The sequence below is a fragment of the Arctopsyche grandis genome, chromosome 6 (assembly GCF_051622035.1).
Source record: "Arctopsyche grandis isolate Sample6627 chromosome 6, ASM5162203v2, whole genome shotgun sequence".
In the NCBI taxonomy this organism is placed as follows: domain Eukaryota; kingdom Metazoa; phylum Arthropoda; class Insecta; order Trichoptera; family Hydropsychidae; genus Arctopsyche; species Arctopsyche grandis.
In genome coordinates this window covers 21178166-21200072 of record NC_135360.1, presented here as the reverse complement: position 1 = coordinate 21200072, position 21907 = coordinate 21178166, and the positions used below count along the sequence as shown (strand labels likewise).

The 21907-nt window shown below is 31.9% G+C and overlaps 1 protein-coding gene across 1 annotated transcript in view; it reads left to right on the top strand.

Annotated features, from left to right (window-relative positions):
- The window catches only part of LOC143913158 (zwei Ig domain protein zig-8-like), a 92270-nt gene that overhangs the window by 30451 nt on the left and 39912 nt on the right, over positions 1-21907 (top strand). The window contains exon 3 of the mRNA XM_077432795.1: positions 19066-19277. Coding sequence (XP_077288921.1) covers positions 19066-19277 — 212 coding nt within the window. The remainder of the gene's footprint in view (positions 1-19065; positions 19278-21907) is intronic.

Genomic DNA, 21907 nt, shown 5'->3' with positions numbered 1-21907 from the left:
CTGGGAGGCCGCGCGCGTATGAGCCGAAAACATCCCCGTCTGAGTGCTGGGATCAAAATACGCGATCGCAAGGTATCTCATCTGATGGATTTCCGCGTCTGTTTTATTTCATCTTATCAAAATTTTCGGCACCCTCCAAGTTTATAATGGCACATCGCTTTGCTTAAATAGTATCTGTTTTCGAATAATTCCAATGTAGGCATGCGGGGTTATACGCTCAAGCATACTTATAAGGCCAAATTCTGCTTTATTTCATCTTATCAAAATATTTCTTACGGGCAAAATATTCGGCAACCTCTAAGTTTATAATAGCACATCGCTTTGTTTAAATAGTATCTGTTTTCGAATAATTCCAATTTGTGTTATATGCTCAAGCATAGTGTGGTTATATGCTCAAGCATACTTATAAGGCCTAATTATCCCTAGAACCAATAACGTAATATATAATTTGAAACTTGAACAATAAATAGAATACGACTTTAGCGTCGGCCAATGTTCAATATTTGTGAAGATTAAACAATAAATAGCTACATAAATAAGGCAACTCCTCATCACATTAAATTTAACAAGTTTAAAAACAAAACCCAAAACCAAAGCTTTGTTATTTGTAATAGTTTACAAAATGTTAACGGATAGATTCGTTTATTACCTTTTATTAAATTAACATACATATATCGTTAACTTTCGTTGAAAAGGTTCTAACTAACAGTTAAAACAGGTACAGTTTAAAAATAAGGTAACGATAAGTATGTACATATATGTATATGTATAAATCAGGGAGGCATAACAGGTTAAACCCCAATGCGCCTTCCTGGCCAATTACAAACATCGATAAACAATTTATAGACTATTTTTTTTATCATGCACACTGGCCTAACAGATTACTCGAAAGCAGCGAGTGTGCTAAACAGATTAAGACTCGAGAAATTATATCTTACATATAAAACACTAAAGTTTGTATGTATGTTTGTATTTTTCGTCAATTCGATTAATAGTTGACAGTCTATTGTTCTGACGTCATTGAACAAATAATTCGCTTTTTTCCAATTCAAAGGATTCGAAGTTCCCGGGCGCGTAGGCGCCGAGGGTGAAGCCCTGGGGATCCACCCCCTAGGGAGCGCAGACTCCGTGGGTGTACATATATATTTTTTTTGATTATTCAAATAAATTTATATAAAATAAAACTATTATACTTTTTTTAATAAAATGGTTACTATTAGATTAGTCATGTTTAAGCGGTTTATATTACAAATACCAAGCGAAGCCGGGTAATAAAGCTAGTATTACATATATTATTAAATACATAATTATAACATACACATCGAAACAACACCTGACATCTATGGTCAGACATTACAAACATCGTAAACAATACGAATAATAACATTTATTATGTAACATCTATGGAGAGAAAATGACAAAACCTGAGAAATAAGAATAACTCAAGGTTTTCGCAATAGAAAATTGGATAAGAAAAGCCAATTTTACAGGAATCGTTTCAAATCAGAAAAATTGACAAATTCTGATAATAAACGACCGACCCCAACAAACCAAGTTCTGGCCAGCAACGAGACTTCAGTGGGAATCGAACTCATGACACCTAGCACGAGAGAATACAACACTCACCACTAGACCACGCTGCTGGTTATTTAACAAATCATCATAGAGATATACATACTTCTTTGGATAATTTTTTGATAAATTTGCATTTTTGAAGTTTTCGAGATATCTAAGACCAAATTTGCAGCATTTCATAAATCAGCCACCTTGAGATGCTGTTAGCTCGAATTTTACTAGAAATAGGACAGGTTTGCCAATTTTTTGGAACTGTTTCAATGAAATCAGATAAATTGGCAAACTCTAATAGGAAACGATCGACCTTGGAGTCACATTTCAAGGTCTGGCCAGTAGCACAGCCAGAAATTAAATCCATGATCTCACAATTGAAATCATTACACGCTTACCATTGATATATGCTGTTGGTCAAAAAATATTGTTAGCAGTGACTTAAATTATGACAATATATCAATTGAATTTATCGGACTTTGAAATATTGACATAATGCGTATCTGCAAAATAATAAAATTAAATATACTATATATTTTGATACATTTCAGTTATCACGGAAAGCAATCATGTTATTATTATATTATTTATTGTATGTTATTACAGTTTATTTTATTTGTTGATTATAATCAAATTATCCCCAAATACGTGCGTGTATTTAAAAAAACAGGATTCGATTTTAATAAACCGTGAAAATTGAACAATTACAGATTATGTATTTAAAGAGATTTACGGAAAAATAGAATATACCATAATTTTAATCATGGTGGGTTTCGATTATTATTTTCGATTCATTAAGACTTTTGTAACAGAAAATTAATATTAAATGGGACTAGACAATTTATAGAATTTGTTTTATCTCGTATTTCAACAAAATGCTTGTATTGTATGAAGAAAATCATATTATGATTGTACATACATATAATCTCATTTAAACAAGTTATAACGTACGAGTATATCAAATGTAAATAATCGTTCTACAAAGATGACTCGATAAATTTTCAATTGAGATATACGAAAATAAAAATAAAACTACCATATAAAGTACTTTATTATGCAAATGCACAATTACATTAATTGGCGTTTAAGTTTAACTAAAGTTTTGCATAAAAATGCCGTTAATTTTTGCGCGACTTATCGCAATATCAAACTGCTAGTCGTTTTCCACCACTCGGAAGTTTACAAAAGAACACACAAAAAGCAAACGAATGACAACAAAGATTAGCCGGCGTTGAATAAGACAAAGAGTGATAAGGGCTTCACAATGCCAGTGAATATAAGTCTAGTGAACACGCAAGTTTTCATATACAAAAATTCACAAAACAAAAACAAATAGTCCGCGCCTTTCCGCGCAACATTGATTTATGAGTTGCCGCGCAAATATCTACCGCAATTCATCTTTTGTTCTCGTTTTCTTCAGCTTTTACGAACGTAGGCGTGTGCGTTTGGATGTGTATGTTATTGTTTGAAATACGAACAGCCGATTTTAAAACATTGTACAGCGGCAAAAGCTATTATTTTCAAAGCAACAAATTGAAACGTCAATTCCAAAATTTTCACTGCGAACGCTATTCAAACAAAATTGGGATTTCATATACATATGTACATATTTATGACAATTTTGAATGAAATTCTGCTATAATATATGAACTTTAACATCAATATTGCTTGCTTACATATAATTTATATGTATATATGTATACGTATATATAATATACAAATTAGTGTTTGTATTAATGCAAGCCTACCCATTTCATTTTATTTTTATTTTAAATTTATATTTACCATGGTGTATTCACGGGATTGCCCCCAAGGCAACACGTGTGGCTAAATTTACATATTACTTACATATGTAAGTATATACATATATAAATTCATAACATTATTATTGTAAATTTGAAATAAAATTCAAATAATGATGGTAAATGAGATAAGCTGGACAATTTGGTAGCAATCGTATAAACAATGAAATCAGATAAATTGGAAGACTGTGATAGAAAACGATCCACTTGTAGTCACATATATCCAAGACCTGGCCAACAGCACAGGACCACAGATTGTACCCATGACCCCTCATACACCCTACGTATGCATGTTGCTACATGACATACGTACCTATGTATAATTATATTAATGTGTAAACACGTGTTTCTAGAGTTTAAAAGCTCATTCAACAAAAGCGATGGAGTGGGCAGGGGAGATTTACGTTTGAGAAAAACTCTCTAGGTGACTTTTTAACGGGAAAATGCGACCCTGTTTTCCCTCTCGTTGAAACTTTGTCCGTCGTGTGCGCGCACACGATGGTGAAAAGAGAAACCTGTGAAAAAAATATAAAAAAACGCCGCTCAAAAAATGCAAAGTTCCCTTTTTGTTTACACCTTCGCTCACCGCGACTGGAAAACTGGTTTTCCGACGTGACCGTTCGTCGCCCCTTTAAAAATAAAATAAAAAGTCCACTTAAGACTCGGAAACAAATTTGGCCCGGAAAAAATTTATATTTCTTTCCGAAACGGACGACGGCAAAAAAATAAATAAAGTTAACAAGGCAATTTTGCAGTTATGCAAATTGCGCTACGAAATTTATATGCAAATTGTGAACGTATTGTGTTTTTCCGTGGTTTTCCTCCGTTGGATTTTTTTCCTTCGAGGGGATTGAGGTCAGGAAAAATTTGTCGTAATTGTACTCGTGAAAATGTGTCAATTCAACAATACTTCATTACTGTACTCCAGAAAAAACTGCTATGCATAATAGCTATAGAGTATTATTGTAATGTGAATTTTGATAATGACATTAAAAAATCATTACAATTATTTTTATCTCGTTTGACCGCAAACATACAAATTCAAAATAAGAAAAATACAAATAGAAATTTTGGGTTAAAGTGCTAAAAGATTGTTAAATTCAGATTTATTGGAAAACTTACCAAAAGAACAAGGTTACCGAGACTAATTTTTTAAGATATATAATATCTTGTTAATCAGGTTAATCAGTCAAAACTTATCATAATCAACACAAATAAACGCCAATAGGTTTATATTGAGTGCTCATTTTTTCAAAAATAATAAAAAATCTATTCTCGAAAAAGGTATAAATGAAAAAAATCTACTTTTTCGCAATGTTTAACGAGATAAATCGATTGGTTGGAGGCAAAGGATTTTTAACTAATGTTGCCTTGATGCGACAAATATTTTCGACTAGGTCCATTGATGAAAATCCAAAATTCGCATTTTTATAATGTTATATTATTATAAAACATAATAACAAATTATACTTTTATATTGTAAAAAATAATCATGATATTAAGACAAAACTCTTCGTTAAATCTATTTAACGTATAGCATACAATTTGCGATTTTTCTTTTTGTGATTCAAAAGTCATTTATTATTTACCTTTAAAGTTGTACAGTATCTCTAAGGTCAGTATATAGTTTATCACCTAATGGTTGATCAAATTTTAAACACACACCTGAAATGAATTTTACAAAAATATATTAAAATTCGAACGCCTTTTTACAGCCAAATTGATTAATTTTATAACGAAAAGTTAATTATAATGATTGTACTTTAATGTTCAATATGTCGATTTCAAATCATATTGGTGCACGGTAAGAATTCAAGTGCATATATGCATGTTATATATGTAGTACTGTTAATTTATTGTGGCCTTAAAAAATCATTTAGATTATTTCGTTGCATTCATCTTAAATTGGAAATAATTTAATTTTTTGACAATAAACGATTTTTACTTACAATCTATTATTCTATTGAAATATTTTCTCAATAAACAATTTAAATATTTAAATTCATTCGAGCATGAAAACTTTACTGTGAAAATTTTTATGAAACAAACGAAATGAGTTATTTTATTCAAATAAAATTTTGTTTGTTTTATGGTGTATAAAATATTTGATTTTGAGTTTTTTATTTTTAAATGCTTTTTATTATTACTAAATTATGTTAACAGTGCATCTTATATCTACATATACGTATATTGATAGCTACTGATCTACTGATCATTTTCTATTTTACAATTTTATTTTATTTTTGTTAGTAACCATAGTATTGTTACGTATACTAAAAAGAGCCGCCGAGTAATTGCGATCGGATTAGGCCGGGTAGCGTCCTGAGAGACCGTGAGACCGGTGTAAGTGGTTTTAAGGATTAGCGACAAGCTAAGTGCATGTAAGCTAAACAATGATTGCACTTCTCATACCGTGGGAATACATATCCGAATACGTGACTATACAGTAGGTAAACAGATTAGACGTCCTGAGAGATCTACCCCTTTATAAGGCGGTACGTATGCGATATCAGGTGATTCTAAACTTAGCACTGACAGTGCGTGTATCTCCTTAATAATCAATAAATGCTGTGATACGACTGTTGGCCTTTTACTTGGATCCTCCACCCAGCCCTACGCAACAGTATTATATTAATCAAACGTTAATATACAGTTATAAGTTATTTTTAGGAATTTATTTCGTATAATTTGGAGCTTGGAAAGGGTAGGATTAGAGGCGTTATTTCATACAGGTGCAGCAGCATAGGCTAATAATTGTAATTTGTAAAAAATATTTGAACGGATTATAAATTATTAAAAATAGTGGGTTTATAAAAGCTACCGCTTATACATTATGTATATTTATTTGAGTTGTGATTTGAACCTTTACAATGATATGTACTAGGGTTTCTGTTTTCCCGGGCTTTTTCAATTCCGGAACACAGGATGGAGCTAAGGATCGTTTCTGGAATTCCCAGGATCCCGGAACATATGATTTTTGAGTCCATTTTTCATCTATTATAAGTTGAGATTTTTTTTTATTAACATTCAAACAAAATTTTGTAGTTTTGTATGAATGTTATGTTATAACATACAAAATTTTGTAGTTTTGCTTTTTTTCTTCATTCATCGTCAATTTAATAAGTTTTTCATTTTCATTAGAATCTTAATTATTTTTTTATTGTGCAATCGTCAATACAAGAAGAATACACTCAATTTATAATAGTTTCATATTAGGATATTCATTCACCATTTACATAATTCACCGTTTTGATTGAAATATATTTGATATATCTATTCGAATTAAGAATTCTTGAGGGCACGAGACATAAAAACTTCCATGATTCTCCGGGAATTTATGTCCTGCATGGACCAGGGGAAAAGCCCTAATCTGTATTACTACAGTGTGATCTGTACCTTTACGATGTGATCTTTAACCGTAATATAATGTCTATATGTATGTAGAAGCTAATCTATCATTGCAGAATTATTGAAATAAAAATTGTCAACGCGTCGTAAAAATTTTCCCCATCTCGTTCATACGAGCAAATCGTTAATCATTTATCATTCGCGAATGCGAAATAAATTACTTTTTAAACAGCCGAATCAGAATAAAAACATTTAGTCATTAATTACGCTGCGTCAACGGTGGTACTATGGGGCGACACATACGACATTCGCGCTGCTTTGTATGTATAGTATTATTTCATGTGACCCGTAAAAAAATCGACGGGATTTTGGCGCACAGGAAACGGCTCATAAATTCGTTTTTGCGGTGTCCAACGGACAGCGTCTGCAAAATATGTTAAATGTGAAAAAGAACGACAAACGACCTAGGAGGTGAGCTTACGCCCGTGTTTTGTATCGAAGAACATGAATAATGTATGACGTCGTCAAAAGGCCATGCGATTCCGACAAATATTCGCATGTGCGTGTGTATTTATATATATGTATGTATATTTTTGCATTTTTTATGCGTGTGTGTTCTTCGCCGCCCCTCTGTCTAGTAACGAGACTGGTGCGGATAATATCTTTTTAGCTCGTTTGTCACCATTCACCCCAGTCTCCTCTATGTCGGACGAAGGACAGATTTTTACACGCCTCCGTGGAACATATTCGATTCTAACGTCGGGAAAACATTTTCCACAACGAGAATTTTCCTCTCGTCGGAGAAAACTGTCGACTCCAGGTGGAAATGAAGCGCGAGTGAAATGGCTGTATTATACCTTAATTCTAATACGTCCACACACAAGAAGCAATTCAATGAAACCGATCGAAATACAAAAAAAAAAAAAACTTGTTCAATAAAAAAACCTTTCTATTATATGAGTATAAACATTTTCCAATCATATAATTCCATTGAAGAATAAGATTTAATTCAATTCTGCAAACAATGTTTGTAGTCGATATATATATATATATATATATATATATATATATATATATATATATATATATATATATATATATATATATATATATATATATATATATATATATATATATATATATATATATATATATATATATATATATATTATACATTGTATATTTATGTCAATTTTTTTGTTGAATATCAGTTTAATTTTAATGAAATGGGTTTAAAAGTCAAAACACTTTTGTATCAAAATAATTAATTGTACGGAGTAGCATTTAAATAATATATTTATAGAATACAAATTGATTTGTAAATTTATTTCACTTCAGTAATCGCTTTGAATAGCAAATGGGAATGGAAGAGTAATCTGAGTCGGTGCCCGGAAGGCTTACAATTGCGGAATTTTAAAATGCGAACAGAGAGAAGGCAGGAAAATAGGAAGCCTCCCACACTTTATCGATTCTTGCAAAAAATATAATACAGGTACCCATGATACGAATAAAGGATAATTGAAATGCGAAATTTTTTTAATTTTTTTAGGCAAAATATTTTCCGCAGTTATCGCCAAGCTTTTTATCCAATCGCGGAATCCGATATTCGATACGACAATTAACTCGGTTTCTGCACGGTAGAAAATTTTCGGGTATAATAAAATTATCGGGGATTTTAGACTCGTTGTCGAATATCTCGCGGTTGAAACCAATTTTCCGGTCTCCAGGATAATTCGGACATTCGTCAACTTAACGATGTAATTTTCACGCGGAATGTTGCCCAAGTTCGAAGGGGAGATAGGGGCGAAATGAAAGGGGATGGGTTAGGATGCGAGGGTGCAATACATTTTTAGCATACCGAGAATAAAGGGTATGGTAGGATTTCAAGGGTCAATTGTCTAATAACGACAAATAGGCTTTTCTAGTCTAGACCGAATAGAGACTTTCTAAACACCGAATTTTCAAATAAAACCGGATTTAATATGCTTCAAGAACAAAAACATACGTCCTTATTTGTTCGAATGAAAAATGTTAATACGATATACATATGTATGTATATATCGATTCACATATTTGTTCACATATCAATTTTACGACAAACAAAAAAACAAATAATTGAGATTGGGTTCCAAATTACAACATTCAATGTTGTAATTTTGTATCAATTTTGTGCAAAACATGAAATTTATGGTGCAATAACAATTTGCTAATTTACTTAAATATTTTATTTCATTTAAATACAACCCTCTAAATGAGTCATTCCAAGATTGAAACCAATCATTCCATTTGAAATTTTTACATAAAAATAAAGTGTTGGTTCAATTTTCGAGAAAAAGATTGACATATTTATAAATTTACATACACATGTATATGTATGGTGTATATAAATATAAATACATGTAATTAACTTGGTTAGTAGTATAAGATGTAATATGTATATTAATAATTTCAAATGAATCAAGAAAGTCGTAAAAAAATAGATTATAATTTTGTTGAACCGTTTATTTTGAGCATTTTTAAAAATAGCCCTTAAATTATTTTTCTGTCTATTTATAGTAGAGTTGAGTGTGCATGTATGTATATGTGCGTATGTTATAATAAATGATCATACGATTTTATCGTGAAATATTGCGGCAATAAATCGGCTAATGGCCGCTCACTGCGAAATATTTCACACGAACGATCCCGGCCTCAAAAATTCACTTTGAAACGACCGGAAACAGAACATTCTTTCATTGAATCATCGTCGATTCTACAAAGAACTCTGCCTTAATTAATTCTAATTGAAAAAAAAAACGATCTAAATTAACGTACGGAACTAATAAATTAGTTTGAAAAGGGAAAGACCACCCGTCGAGTCTCGTACGAAATGAACCGTTTAACGGACTTCACTATACGACTAATTTTGTACCATCACTTTGATGTTTTTTTTTTACTCTTTTTTTAGCTATTCGTAAACTAATTTGTACCACATGTAAAAATGTTTTTATTTTTATATTTCAAATATCAACTTCGCCTTTTATCACAAAGAGAAGTGAATGCTCAATTAAAAACGAATCGACTACTTCAAAGGGCCAGCAACGCAACCCTAAATAACGTCAGTCGTGCAATATGAACACGTACGATAATTGGTTTTTTTCTCGAATTTAATTCTACAGTGAATGGTAACAAAAATCAATATCACAACGCAAAATATTTTCATTCTCTATGAATTTGAGTGTTTTAAAAAAATGAAAATTGATATTCCAAAGCATTCACCATGTTATAAAATCAGTGATATATTTTTCATTTGATTTATTAACATGCGTAAATTAAATAATTGATTGAATTATGTGAGCGCGACTGTATATATGTACATGTATAATAAATTATTTGTCATCTTAAAAAACGAGGATTTTCATTGAAAACGTTCAGTTATCAATCTTAAATAAATATTTTAAATTTCTAATATCCTTAGCGCTTCTTTTTGAATAGCAGGTCAAAAAGTGTTGACTCATTTTTAGACTAATCTATACAAAATATATAATCCGATAAAACGTTCTATTCTATGTACATTCAAAACAAATTATTATATTTCGGTACTACAGGAAGTGCTGAAAATCACAATTTGTGCAAAATCCGGTAAAATCGGTTTCAGTAGTACCGGTATTACATAGAATCCCGTGTTACGACTCAAATTTTGATTGTATGTACATATATCATGGGTTCAAAATTTTAAGAAAATCAGCTCGAAAGATGTACATCTTTCTAGGTAAAAATTTGCTCACATGAATTATTCCCGACAGATAGAAATTTCTAGTCAAATAAAACCGTATGAAAATCATTCCTTAGAAATATGTGTAATACATATGTATATATATATTGGAAGCATGTAAGAATATTTCATAAACATCCTGACATAATACATCGAGTGCGTATACGTGTACTTTTAATAGCATTTCCTTACGTAGGCGTGCTTTTTATTATTAAATATATTTAAATATTGTTTGAAAAAATAATATAGAAATTGATGTCAGAGTATCTGAATTTTTTTATTATAAAATTCCTCGATATAAAATATTTTTCGGGTAAACAGATCACTCAACGTCAGGCGTTTGCATAAATAAAATTTACGTGAAAACTTTCGACCTTTTTAAAAGGGTAATGTAATTGTCAATCGACAAGAATAATAAAGCGTGTTTATCAAACCAAAAAAAAAAAATTGACTGCCTCATAAATTTCTGCAACTGAAAATTTGTCAAATTACGCACACAATCAATCAAATATAGTATATGTATGTATGCACACATAGAGATAATTGAAACACGTACAAAACATATTTTACATTAAATTTAATTGAATGGAATATATCATAACGAGCGGCGCTAACACTTGTAGTAATTGAAAAAAAGCGCGACGACTTTTCCGACGGAAAATTCATTAATTTTCCACAAGCGGCGACACGTTTTCTATGCTCGCATATAAAAGTGTGCATACACGTACTCACACGACTCCACACATACAAACATCAACTAGGTAATTCGAACAATACGGGAATTATTCGTATTCTCTTGGTTTTCTACCCATTGTGTGAAATCGTCGTTTCGTTCGCCCGTCACGTGCGAAAAGTCTCAATTCGCAGCTGCGCGCGCACACATACACTCATACGTGTGTGTGCGTATTTGTGCGAAAAACGTGAAAGGAGATGAGATAACACGTCACGCGCCAGACGCGAAAACAAAGGAGTTGTCTGCGGGGACACGCGACGTTTCCCACGGGCATAAAATTACAGAAAACTCTTTCTCTCTCTGTCTATTTCCCCTTTGTACTTATCCTGTATACTGTTTTGTCAACATTTGTCCCTAATCTATGTCAGCTTATTTTCCTACTCGCGAAATTTCATGTCCCAATAAATCCTCATCACAATAAACAGATGCAGGCAAAGATCGACTTGTTCATACCTCTGATAATACACTGCTCTGACATATAATAAATATTATATGTAATAGCCAGGGGTTTGGTGCATCCACTCTAAAATCGCCAGATTAACAGAACGGCAGCTTTAAACGTAATTCTCGTTTTCTCATCAGATTGATTGCACATCAGATGACGATTAACCTTTCGATGTGCACAGATTGATAAGGCAAGATTCGGAACTTATCGAATCTTGCCTTATTAAACTCGCCTGAAAGATCCAACTCAATTTTAATAATTACCATTTTAATAATTGCATCTGTGCACATCGAAAGGTTACCCATCATCTGATGTGCAATCTATCATTCGAGAAGATGAGAATTGCATTTAAAGCAGCCGTCCGTTATCAGTGGGTTCGATCCGCTATACTGCTGGTTAGATTTGGGGGTATTTGTGACTTCCAAATCGATCGTTTCTTATCAGAGTTTGCCAATTTTTTCTGATCATTGTTGAAAGGTTTCCTCAAAATTGGAAAAAAATCATCTTTCCTGTTGTCACAAATCTTCTGTATTTATTGTGTGTATAATTTGTAAAAATTATGTGCAAATATAAAATCCATAAATGTCTCAATGGATTAATAATGTAATTAATTAATTTATTAATTTTATTTCGTGTTCTTCAGCTTCTGGAAATACAGTGATTTATGTAATATTAAAATGCTGCATTGTTTGTAATTAATTGTCCGGCGCATTGGGGTCTTCCTGTCAAACCTTCCTGGTCTACATGTTATAATAAAATAAAATTATACCACGACGAGGTTGTTATTTCACAACGTAGCATTTCATCTTATATTGGTATGCATGTCCCCAAATAATTAAAATTTCTACAGTTTTTGGTTATAAATACAGTTTCAATATATGTACATACATTTAAACCGTATGTAAATTCAAAACAATTCAATTTTATGTTAGTAAAATTGTTTTGATTTTAGAAGGACACTTATAGGAGGACAGCATCGGCTTCTTTGTATGGATTAGTCGAAGGATGAGTCAAAACTCTACATCTTTTTTTTTTGAGCTGATATTCAAAGGAGCCGATAATTGTATCATAAATTTCAAATCGAAGATAATGCATGTTGAAAATATCGTACTTATACCTGAGACCTATTTCACATATTTCCAAATACATATGAGCCGTTATATTTGAAAGTGGCGGAAGTCTAATTCGATATGTCCCGCAACTTGCGAAAGTAGTAAACGTATTACAGGCCACCAGTATTTTTAAATATTGTTACAAAATGAAGAAAAGTGGACTTCTGTCACTTTCGATTATAACGGCTCATATTTGTATATGTTTTGTATTAAGTTTTAATCGTGTCCAATTAAATTTGTAAAATACTTCTCCATGAGATAAAACTCTACGCATACATATGTACATATATTCCACGCAATATTTAAATATACACTAACTTCTGCTTATATTGCTAATTTATAGATATGTATATTTGTTTATTTATTTTTTTAAAACAGAAAAATTAGCAAAAAAGTTTCTAAAAATAAATTAGATAAAAAAAACAAAGAATAAAATCATTGAAAAGTGGTAGTAGATATGTATGAGACTTGTGTATGTGATTACTAAGAATAATGACCAAATAATATAAATGTATAGCAAGAAATAATATAACAAAAGGATCAAAATGAGGGCGAATAACGTTGGGAGAAGAGAAAGATCTATATAAAAAAGAATTACAGGAATAGTTGGTTTAATGTAAAATAATGAGGGATTAAGGAGGGGTCTGACTAGACATTGGATTAGGATCTTAATAAATAAAGACTATCAATTATATATTTCAAAAGCTTAATCAATAAACTTGAACCGGAAATTTTCTTCCGAGATTGTAAGCAAACAAAGCAATGATTGTGAAGAAATCTGGAATTTCTGTAGAGATGGAATATTTTATTTATTTGTTTTAAATTATTAATAAGGATTCCAAACAGTGCTAGCAAATTCCAGATAAATTCTTACAAATTAATTGAAAAGCAAGGCAACAATACTATGGGTTTTTATGGGCTTGGATAATCTAATAAGTAAAAATGAAGCCTTAGTTTCTATATATCTTGCTTATTATCAAATTAATTTGAAAACGGAAAGATATTTAGTATTAAATAAAACGCCAAGGTCTCTCACACGATTTACTTTAAGCAATTGATTACTATGTCAGTCTTCGTCTTAAGCATTTTCGTTTTAATTCACTCTTAAGACAACTTCGCAGAAGTACTTAATACCTTTTTTATTTGTTGATAAGATCGTGATAAGTGGTCTCGCACTTCACTCTAATGCTTAAGTATAAAAATAAAACTGTTCAGAATACGAGCATATTCCAAAGTGCATATGTAATAAAATCAGTCGTAGAAAGCTTCCATTTTGATTAAAAAATATATTTACTTTTAAATAACCATCAAAACAAAATCTACGATAATTACAGAATAAGCTGAAAGATAAATAAACAAAACTAAAAAAAAAAACATCACAAAACTAGTGCCAGCTGGCGACAAAACGGTTGACTAGTTTTTAAGTACATTTTTATTAGGCGTACGAATATTTTATTTTCTTCACCAAAGCGTTCACTGAGTAGATCCATATTTGGCACTTTGCTAGTATTGTATTAGCATGATTTTAAAATATTAAAATTTAGTCAAATATGAACATTTTATTGTCATAAAATTGCTCAGGATTCAATTCGTGAAGGGACACATGGTAAGGTTTGCCAATGAAGTCGCTTAGCCCATGTTTATTTCTCGATGCACCGAAGCAAACTATCGTTTGAACTATTATACGAACTCAAGCATTTATATGTACATGCACTCTTCTTCATTTGTACATAATATTATATAATATATTCAAATCTTTGATAGCATTATCTTTTAACGCGCACAATACACTACTAAGGTACGGAAAGTCCTCATCGATTCGGTCAACCGGAAGTTCACCCTCCTGTATCGCATTCAGAACACCCCCATTTCATCCGAACCGCCCTTATTATCCTGTCATGTTTTGGCCGATGTGTGCTTTCGAAGAAGCGTAAAATTAGGTCGCATTGGAGATTACCTCAAGCAGCAAAGTTTGAGAATCGCTGCGTTGTCCTTGCAAAAGTTTTATGCGAACCCACCCAAATTCGTTATTATATATATATTATAAGGTATATGAGGTTCATTACCATTTGCTGTCAATACGGAGAAAACTCATAATGAACGTCTTTGTGATTAGTCTCAAGCGAACGAATTAACGAAATATATTCACCAATCACCGTTATGTGTATTTGAAGTGTATTTTCAGTTGTAATATATTTTGACTAGTTAGAAAATATTCCGTCTAACCCTTGAAAGTTGATTCATATGGCGAATTATATTCCAACTGGTCAAAATATGTTTCAACTAAAAATACAGTTCAACTATAAGCCAGGTTAGTTGGAGAGGTTAGGTTTTCGTGAAAATGTCACTCAACTGGTAAATTGAGTTGGAAAATCCCATTTTTGTTATGAACACATTCTTAGAGTTATCGTAATAGGGAACTCATTTACCTTTGTTCGTAATACCTGGCAAATATTATACTAACGAATTATTAAATTATAAAGCATTCGTAAAAACATCATAGCTGTGAAAAATTTTTAAATTAAATTGTTCCTGAATATTTTTTTATTAGAATTTCGAATAAACGTTCAACTTGGACTCTAATTCTGGCTATTGCTAAAATTCATTAGTATAATTTCATAGAGGTTTTGTCTTTAGGAATTCCTTTGATGGAAAATAATTATAAAGCGACCTTCTCACTGAAAAGGTTGTTATATAGTAATATTAGTTACTAACCAAGACTCGATTTTATTTGAAACGCTAAAAATTTATTTTAAAAAGTGGCCTTCATTGCGTGGCACCAATTAAAAACAGTAGAATTAAATAGGAAAAATATACTTGTTCGGCATTGTCTGTGCGTTTTTGTATGGGACTCCTTTATCTTGGGCTCCATATACTACAACAATTTTTTTTTTGCTTAAAATAAAGACAGATATCTACTTAACAAAACTCTCAACAACTTTTGTTTTTAAAATAATTCCGGGAACAAGAAAAATATGATTTTTTTGAAAAAACAGCTATACAAATGGCCGTTGGGGGTGTGGTACGCTTTGTATAGGAGTTTTTGGCAAAACAGTGACTGAATCCAAATTAACCAGTTAAAACTAATCATAATTTGAATAGGTGTATTTTAAGTGGTCATTTTTTTTGTGAAACCTTCAAAACTATTCTTTAAAAAAGAAATATGAATAAATAGCTATTTTATTTTCGACTCGATATATCGATTAGTTGAAGGCACAGTACATTGTTTAAAATCGACATAAAAAAAATATTTAAAATTTGCTTGATACGACGCAAGTTTTCCACGGCGTACATCGTGGAAAATTCAAAATTCGCATTTTTACACTGACCGAAATGGACACACAACATCGGAGGAGTTGATTTTCAAAGATTCTTTGTGAAAATAATTGTAATAAAAAAAATCATTTATTTGAATAATCAATGAAATACTTTTGTACTTAAAAAATAATAACAAAATATTCCACACAATATTTAAGAAATAATACTTCAATTAAAACATTGAATATAAAATTTCATACTTTTTCACAGAACTTTAACGCACCAATATCTAAATTTTATGTTTTATTTTTATAAAGGTTCAATGGTTGCTCTATAAAATATATATAGAGTGACGCATTGGGGCACATGTCAGGTCACATTTTTCATTATTTTATTATTATTATTCTTTTTACATTTATAATGTATTTATTATAATAATATATCAAATATAAATATGATTTCTATGCGATAGATTATGTATGATGTACGTACATATTATGTATATCGTTTGTCACAGCTTTCGCCAATATACCTTTTCAATGGAGTAAACCTACATTAGAAACCGACGAATAAATTGAAAAGCTAAAAATAAACATTTCGGAGTCACAATGGCCAGATTTTAACGCCTTCGAATCTGTCAAAAATAATCAAAAATCCACAACTGCGCTTCCAACCCCGCAGCCCTGGAATAAAGCGCCGAACGTGCGAAGAATAAGCGCACATATGTACATAATTCGCAACAAATCTCGCCGAGGAAAATCTTTCGATTTGCGTCGTTCAACATCGAATGGCTAGCATTGTGGCGTCGGAAAGATTCGACGAGCGAGTGTGACTCTTAGGTAAGGATGACGCAAGGGTCGTTTTCGATCGGCATTTGCGTCACGTCCGTGGATTGATCCGGATAACGAGTCTCGCGTGTGCGGACCCATAACTCTCCGGTAATTCCGGACACTTGGCGTGACCGTTCGTTCCCACGACTGAGCCGGTTTTCGAAACGTCCGCCATCTCTGCCCGGTTTTTCCGCTTTTACGGTAGATAACACGCTCGTGCTCTCCTCGTATACATATCGCGTTTCTGAAAGCTCTTACGTTTGAAGCTGTCCCGGTTGAGCTAACGCTTATATAAGTTTTTACTTCGAAGACATGTATGTATGCAATTCAGAGATTTTCCATGAAAAACTTCATATCGAAATCTTTTAAATGAATAAAGAAAATTTGGCTAAAACTACTTCTTATTGGAAAAAATGACTATTTAAGCACTTTTTGTTGAAAATTCTGTATTGAAAATTTAATCAGCTCCATATCCTTTCTTTTATATCAGAAACCAACTTGAAATGTCTTGTACTATCTTTAAAATTTCAATATTATATTGAAGAACTGTTTCTGAATACATTATTATTTATTTGTGTTGTGCCGGATGATATTTCAACGGGTGGTTTTGAAAGTGAATTTCATTGAATTCTATATATATTTGAACTTTTAGTTCATCACAAAGAATTAATGTTCATTTATTTATTTATTTATTTATTCAGTTATACACTCATTTTTATTTTATTTACACGATATCTATGGTCAAAATTTGTCTCTATGATTAACAATCATAGAAACATCTATGGACAAATTTGCAGCATTTTATAAGTCAGAATTTTGAATTTTGCGAGAAATAGGACAGGGTTGCCAATTGCCAACCGTTTCGATGAATTCAGATAAATTGGCAAACTCTAATAGGACAACGATTGACCTTGGAGTCACATATCCAGGTCTGGTCAGCAGCACAGCCAGGGATTGAACCCGTATCCCGTATCCTGCTTACCACTGATATATGATGCTGGTTTACCAGCATACCTCAAGTCAGCAACTGAATATAAACAGCAGTACAAATATATTCTTTTGTACATTATATATGGACACATTCATATTGTTGCGTAGGGGTGGGTTTAGGATCCAAATGAACGGCCAAAGTCACTTCACAGCATTTATTCAACGATTTAAGAGGTCCACAGGAAAAATCTGATCTACCGTGTGTACCTCCTTATAAAGTACAAGTTGCACAGCATAGCTTCCCCGATACATTGATGTGTCTATTTTCTAGGCACGTAGTCTACCCTGGCGTCTTTTGTATACGTATTTACTTACCCAGGTCAGTGAAAGCGTAACGTATCCTTTTCGGGCACTTACTGAGTCCCGTTAGCCTAATTCGGGGTTTTTATTTTTATTTTTATGCACTTAGACACTGGATACTCCCTCTCATGTTCCAAAATTACGAAATTACGATGTATTCAAAACAGCAGTAACTGACAAGATATATTCATATTATACAGCAGAAAATGTAATCGGAACTTATCAAGAAAAACCGATTTTTTTGGTCACTGAAAATATTCAAATATGACGTCGCGTCACAGTGGCGAGTGCACTCTTACTAACAAAAGTTTTGCTATGTGCAAATGAATATTTTCGAAAATGTTATATTGTAATAATATTGACTAGAAGATATGGCGTAAGCAATATTGCACCGTATTGTCGCGCTTTGTAATGTATGTATGTATGTACATATACATATGTATATAGTATGAACGTGCCGAAAACGGATGGTGCTGTATAGTATGAATGGAAGTAATGTTGTGTCGAGCTGTTGACGTGCAGTGCTGGATTATAAATGCGGACGTTTAGGGATATATGTATATATGTACATATGTATGTATGTTTTATTAATATGACTCAAGATGATAATTATGAAATAGTTGAATTTCATTTCATAAATCAAAATCACAAAACTTCATCTAATGATACTTTATACACCGAAAAAAGAAAATTTAGTGTAATTTGTGAATAAATAAAAAATGTTAAATAAATGTACAATGTCGCACAATCACATGATCATATTTCATACCAAATGTATGAATGTGTCAAGACGAGCGCAAACCAACTACAAGCTATCCAAATGCCAAAATCGTTGTACAAATCCACAGAAAAACAAATGTTGAAAAACATATTTAAAATTTTATTTATATTTTAACAGAAAATTTATCTATATTTTATATTTTGCAGGATCATCCGTTAATCAAATATATAGCGCGGCACCAACAAGAAACCAGGTGCTTGACTTTGGCGACCATCTAGATATGGAAGAACCCGAAGGGCATTCAATTCCGCTGGATCGTGGACCATTCTTCGACATCACTGCCTCGAAGAATGTCACAGCCCTAGTGGGCAAGACGGCTAATCTCAACTGTAGGGTCAGAAATCTCGGCAACCGGACCGTAAGTATTTAAAATCCACTACATATTATACTTTTGTATGACTAATATCAAACGAAATGCTTAAAATATAGCTTGTCACTTAATTTAACCAAAGAAAAGTGAACTTGATTACGCTTTCACATGAAGTAATTCATTTTATTCAAAGAAGTCGTGTGACGCTATTCGTTTATTGTAATGTAATTTACACTTTAAAACCAAGTACTGAAAAAAGTGAGGTATTACAAGAGCTATCAGGGTGTGCGTCGAAACGTTGCTAATGCGAAAAGGTGTGAGTCTGTGTGATTCGACGAGAGGGACAAGATAAAACAGAGGATCCGGAATAAGAGGCCCTCACGTGTATAAATAACAATCTGGCGGAAAATTTACGAAGAAAACGATTTCACGCTTCGTTTGTACCACGGAAAAAAATTGAAATATATTTAAGATAAATAAGAACGTCTGACATTTTACTGAACATGAGCTTAAGCCTACAAAAACAAATTTACGTCCGTATTATGTACAAGTGTACATTTTATACAGAAATAAACTAATAATAAATTAATAGAACCCGGTCTATAGCTTTGTGTTACTAGAAAAAATATATTAAAAGAGTTCCTTTTGAGTCTTTTTTCGTCAAAATTATTAAAAATGAGAGAACCTTGGCAGTTTGCTGGATATTACGTCTATTTCTGCGTTAACAGGGGAAAAAGGTCTCGACGTTAAAGAAATTATACGAAGCTTATTAAAACCTGTCCCTCTTCCACTCTCTTCGGTTCACTTTAAAGTTTGCAGCCCTTTTTCCCCAGGTGCCGTTCAGAAAGATCTTAATATTTCAAAAGATTACTTCCCTTTAATCCCTTCTGCCATCTTTTGGGGTGATTTAGACCCCCTTCCGTCATATCATTTGTCCCGTTCCCTTTTCAACTTCGCTAATTGGACAATATCGAAAATTTGGACGGGATTGATCATTAATTTTTAATGCCACGTGAGATTGATTACAAGTTGCTAATTGAATACTTGTTGAGAAATTATAAATTGATTAAAAAAATATTTTAAGCGTTTATTCTTTTGGATTATATTACCTATATGATAACTACATATATCTGTTGAAAAAATTCACAAATAATCAAAGGAAAAGTTGTTTAATTAAACATCATTTAAAAATTCAAGGAAGAGATAAAGAAAGAAATATCAGTAATGGGGAAAAAAAATCGAATTTAAATATATGTATATATAAAATTTTTTCTGCCACTTAAAAGAATTATATATTGATAATTTAAAATAATATTATCCGTTATTTTTTAGCTATATAAAAGTCTTTATTATTTTTATTTCATGTCAATGAATTCGTTTAAAGCTTTTTTTCAACAAAATCAATCAAATACATAAATTTTTATTAAAATCAAATTTTTACGAAAATATTTTATGGTAAGAACACACAAAAATTTGAGGCACGTGATGTATAACTGTGATAGGCGTGTCTTCATGTTGTTGCTTATTCGTATGATCTTATTATTTCCACAAGTTTTTTCTACATTTATACAAATTTGGGAATCATCGTTATCAATCACTGTCAATACAACGATAAAATATCACCGAAATGGTTCCAGTCGGTGAATTTTGGAAAGAATCCCATCGTATAGACTAGGCAGTAAACATTTTTTTTGCATGTGCAAAACTTTCTATAAATAAACATATGTTGTGAACCACTTTATGTGTTTCACCATTATGCGTTCATCATTAATAACAATACCTAATTACTATTATATCAGTGGTTAATTAATTACTGTACATTTTAGTAATCATGCAGAATGCAATCTAAATATTATATGGCAGTTCGAATATGCATACTGCAATCTAAATAATGTGCAATAATAAAACAGTATAATACTGTCATCAACCTGGAATTTTTCAATTTACTCTAATATAAATTATGCCCTGCGTAAGAACTTATACCAGAAAAAAGCAGCCTTATCGTAATTACTCATTCCGGAAAAACGCTTCTGCTGATTTATTGCCGCAGTCGAGGGGTTAATGATCATCGCGTAAAAAGCGTGTTAACAACGTTCGAATCCTTTTTTTCACGGTTCTTCGGATTCAAAGTGGAGGGGGTACGGTTTCAAGATTTAAGACAATATGGTGTTTAATGGTTCGCGTGTATTTTATTACTGCGAAAAATATTCGGGCACGTTAACGACGCACAAAGGAAAATCGTGGGGATGGTCCGGGTGCTCGAGAGGAAAAACAAACGTCCGGGAAAAGCGAGCGACACACGAGCCTCCGGAAAAACGTCATAAGTGATATACGAGTCTGAAACTTAATGAGTCAAAAATATGTTGAGGAAGTGTTACATGGCGAACGGAAAAACGCCCGAGAAACGAGTCGAATATTGATGACAGAATTTATCACTGGATACACATATGTACATATCTATGTTTATACTGTAAACAAGCAGTAGAATATATTATATAAAATAAATTAAATTGTATGAAATACACAAACAATACCTAGCTATATAGGTAGTTTAGAAGTCAGCACTTAGTTTAGTAATTGTTAAATCTTTGTTAAGATCTTAGTAAATACGTGTTGTTTGACGTAAATTGACATGGTAAATGTGTATATGTAGATAAAGTCAAATTGTAGGTCGAAGT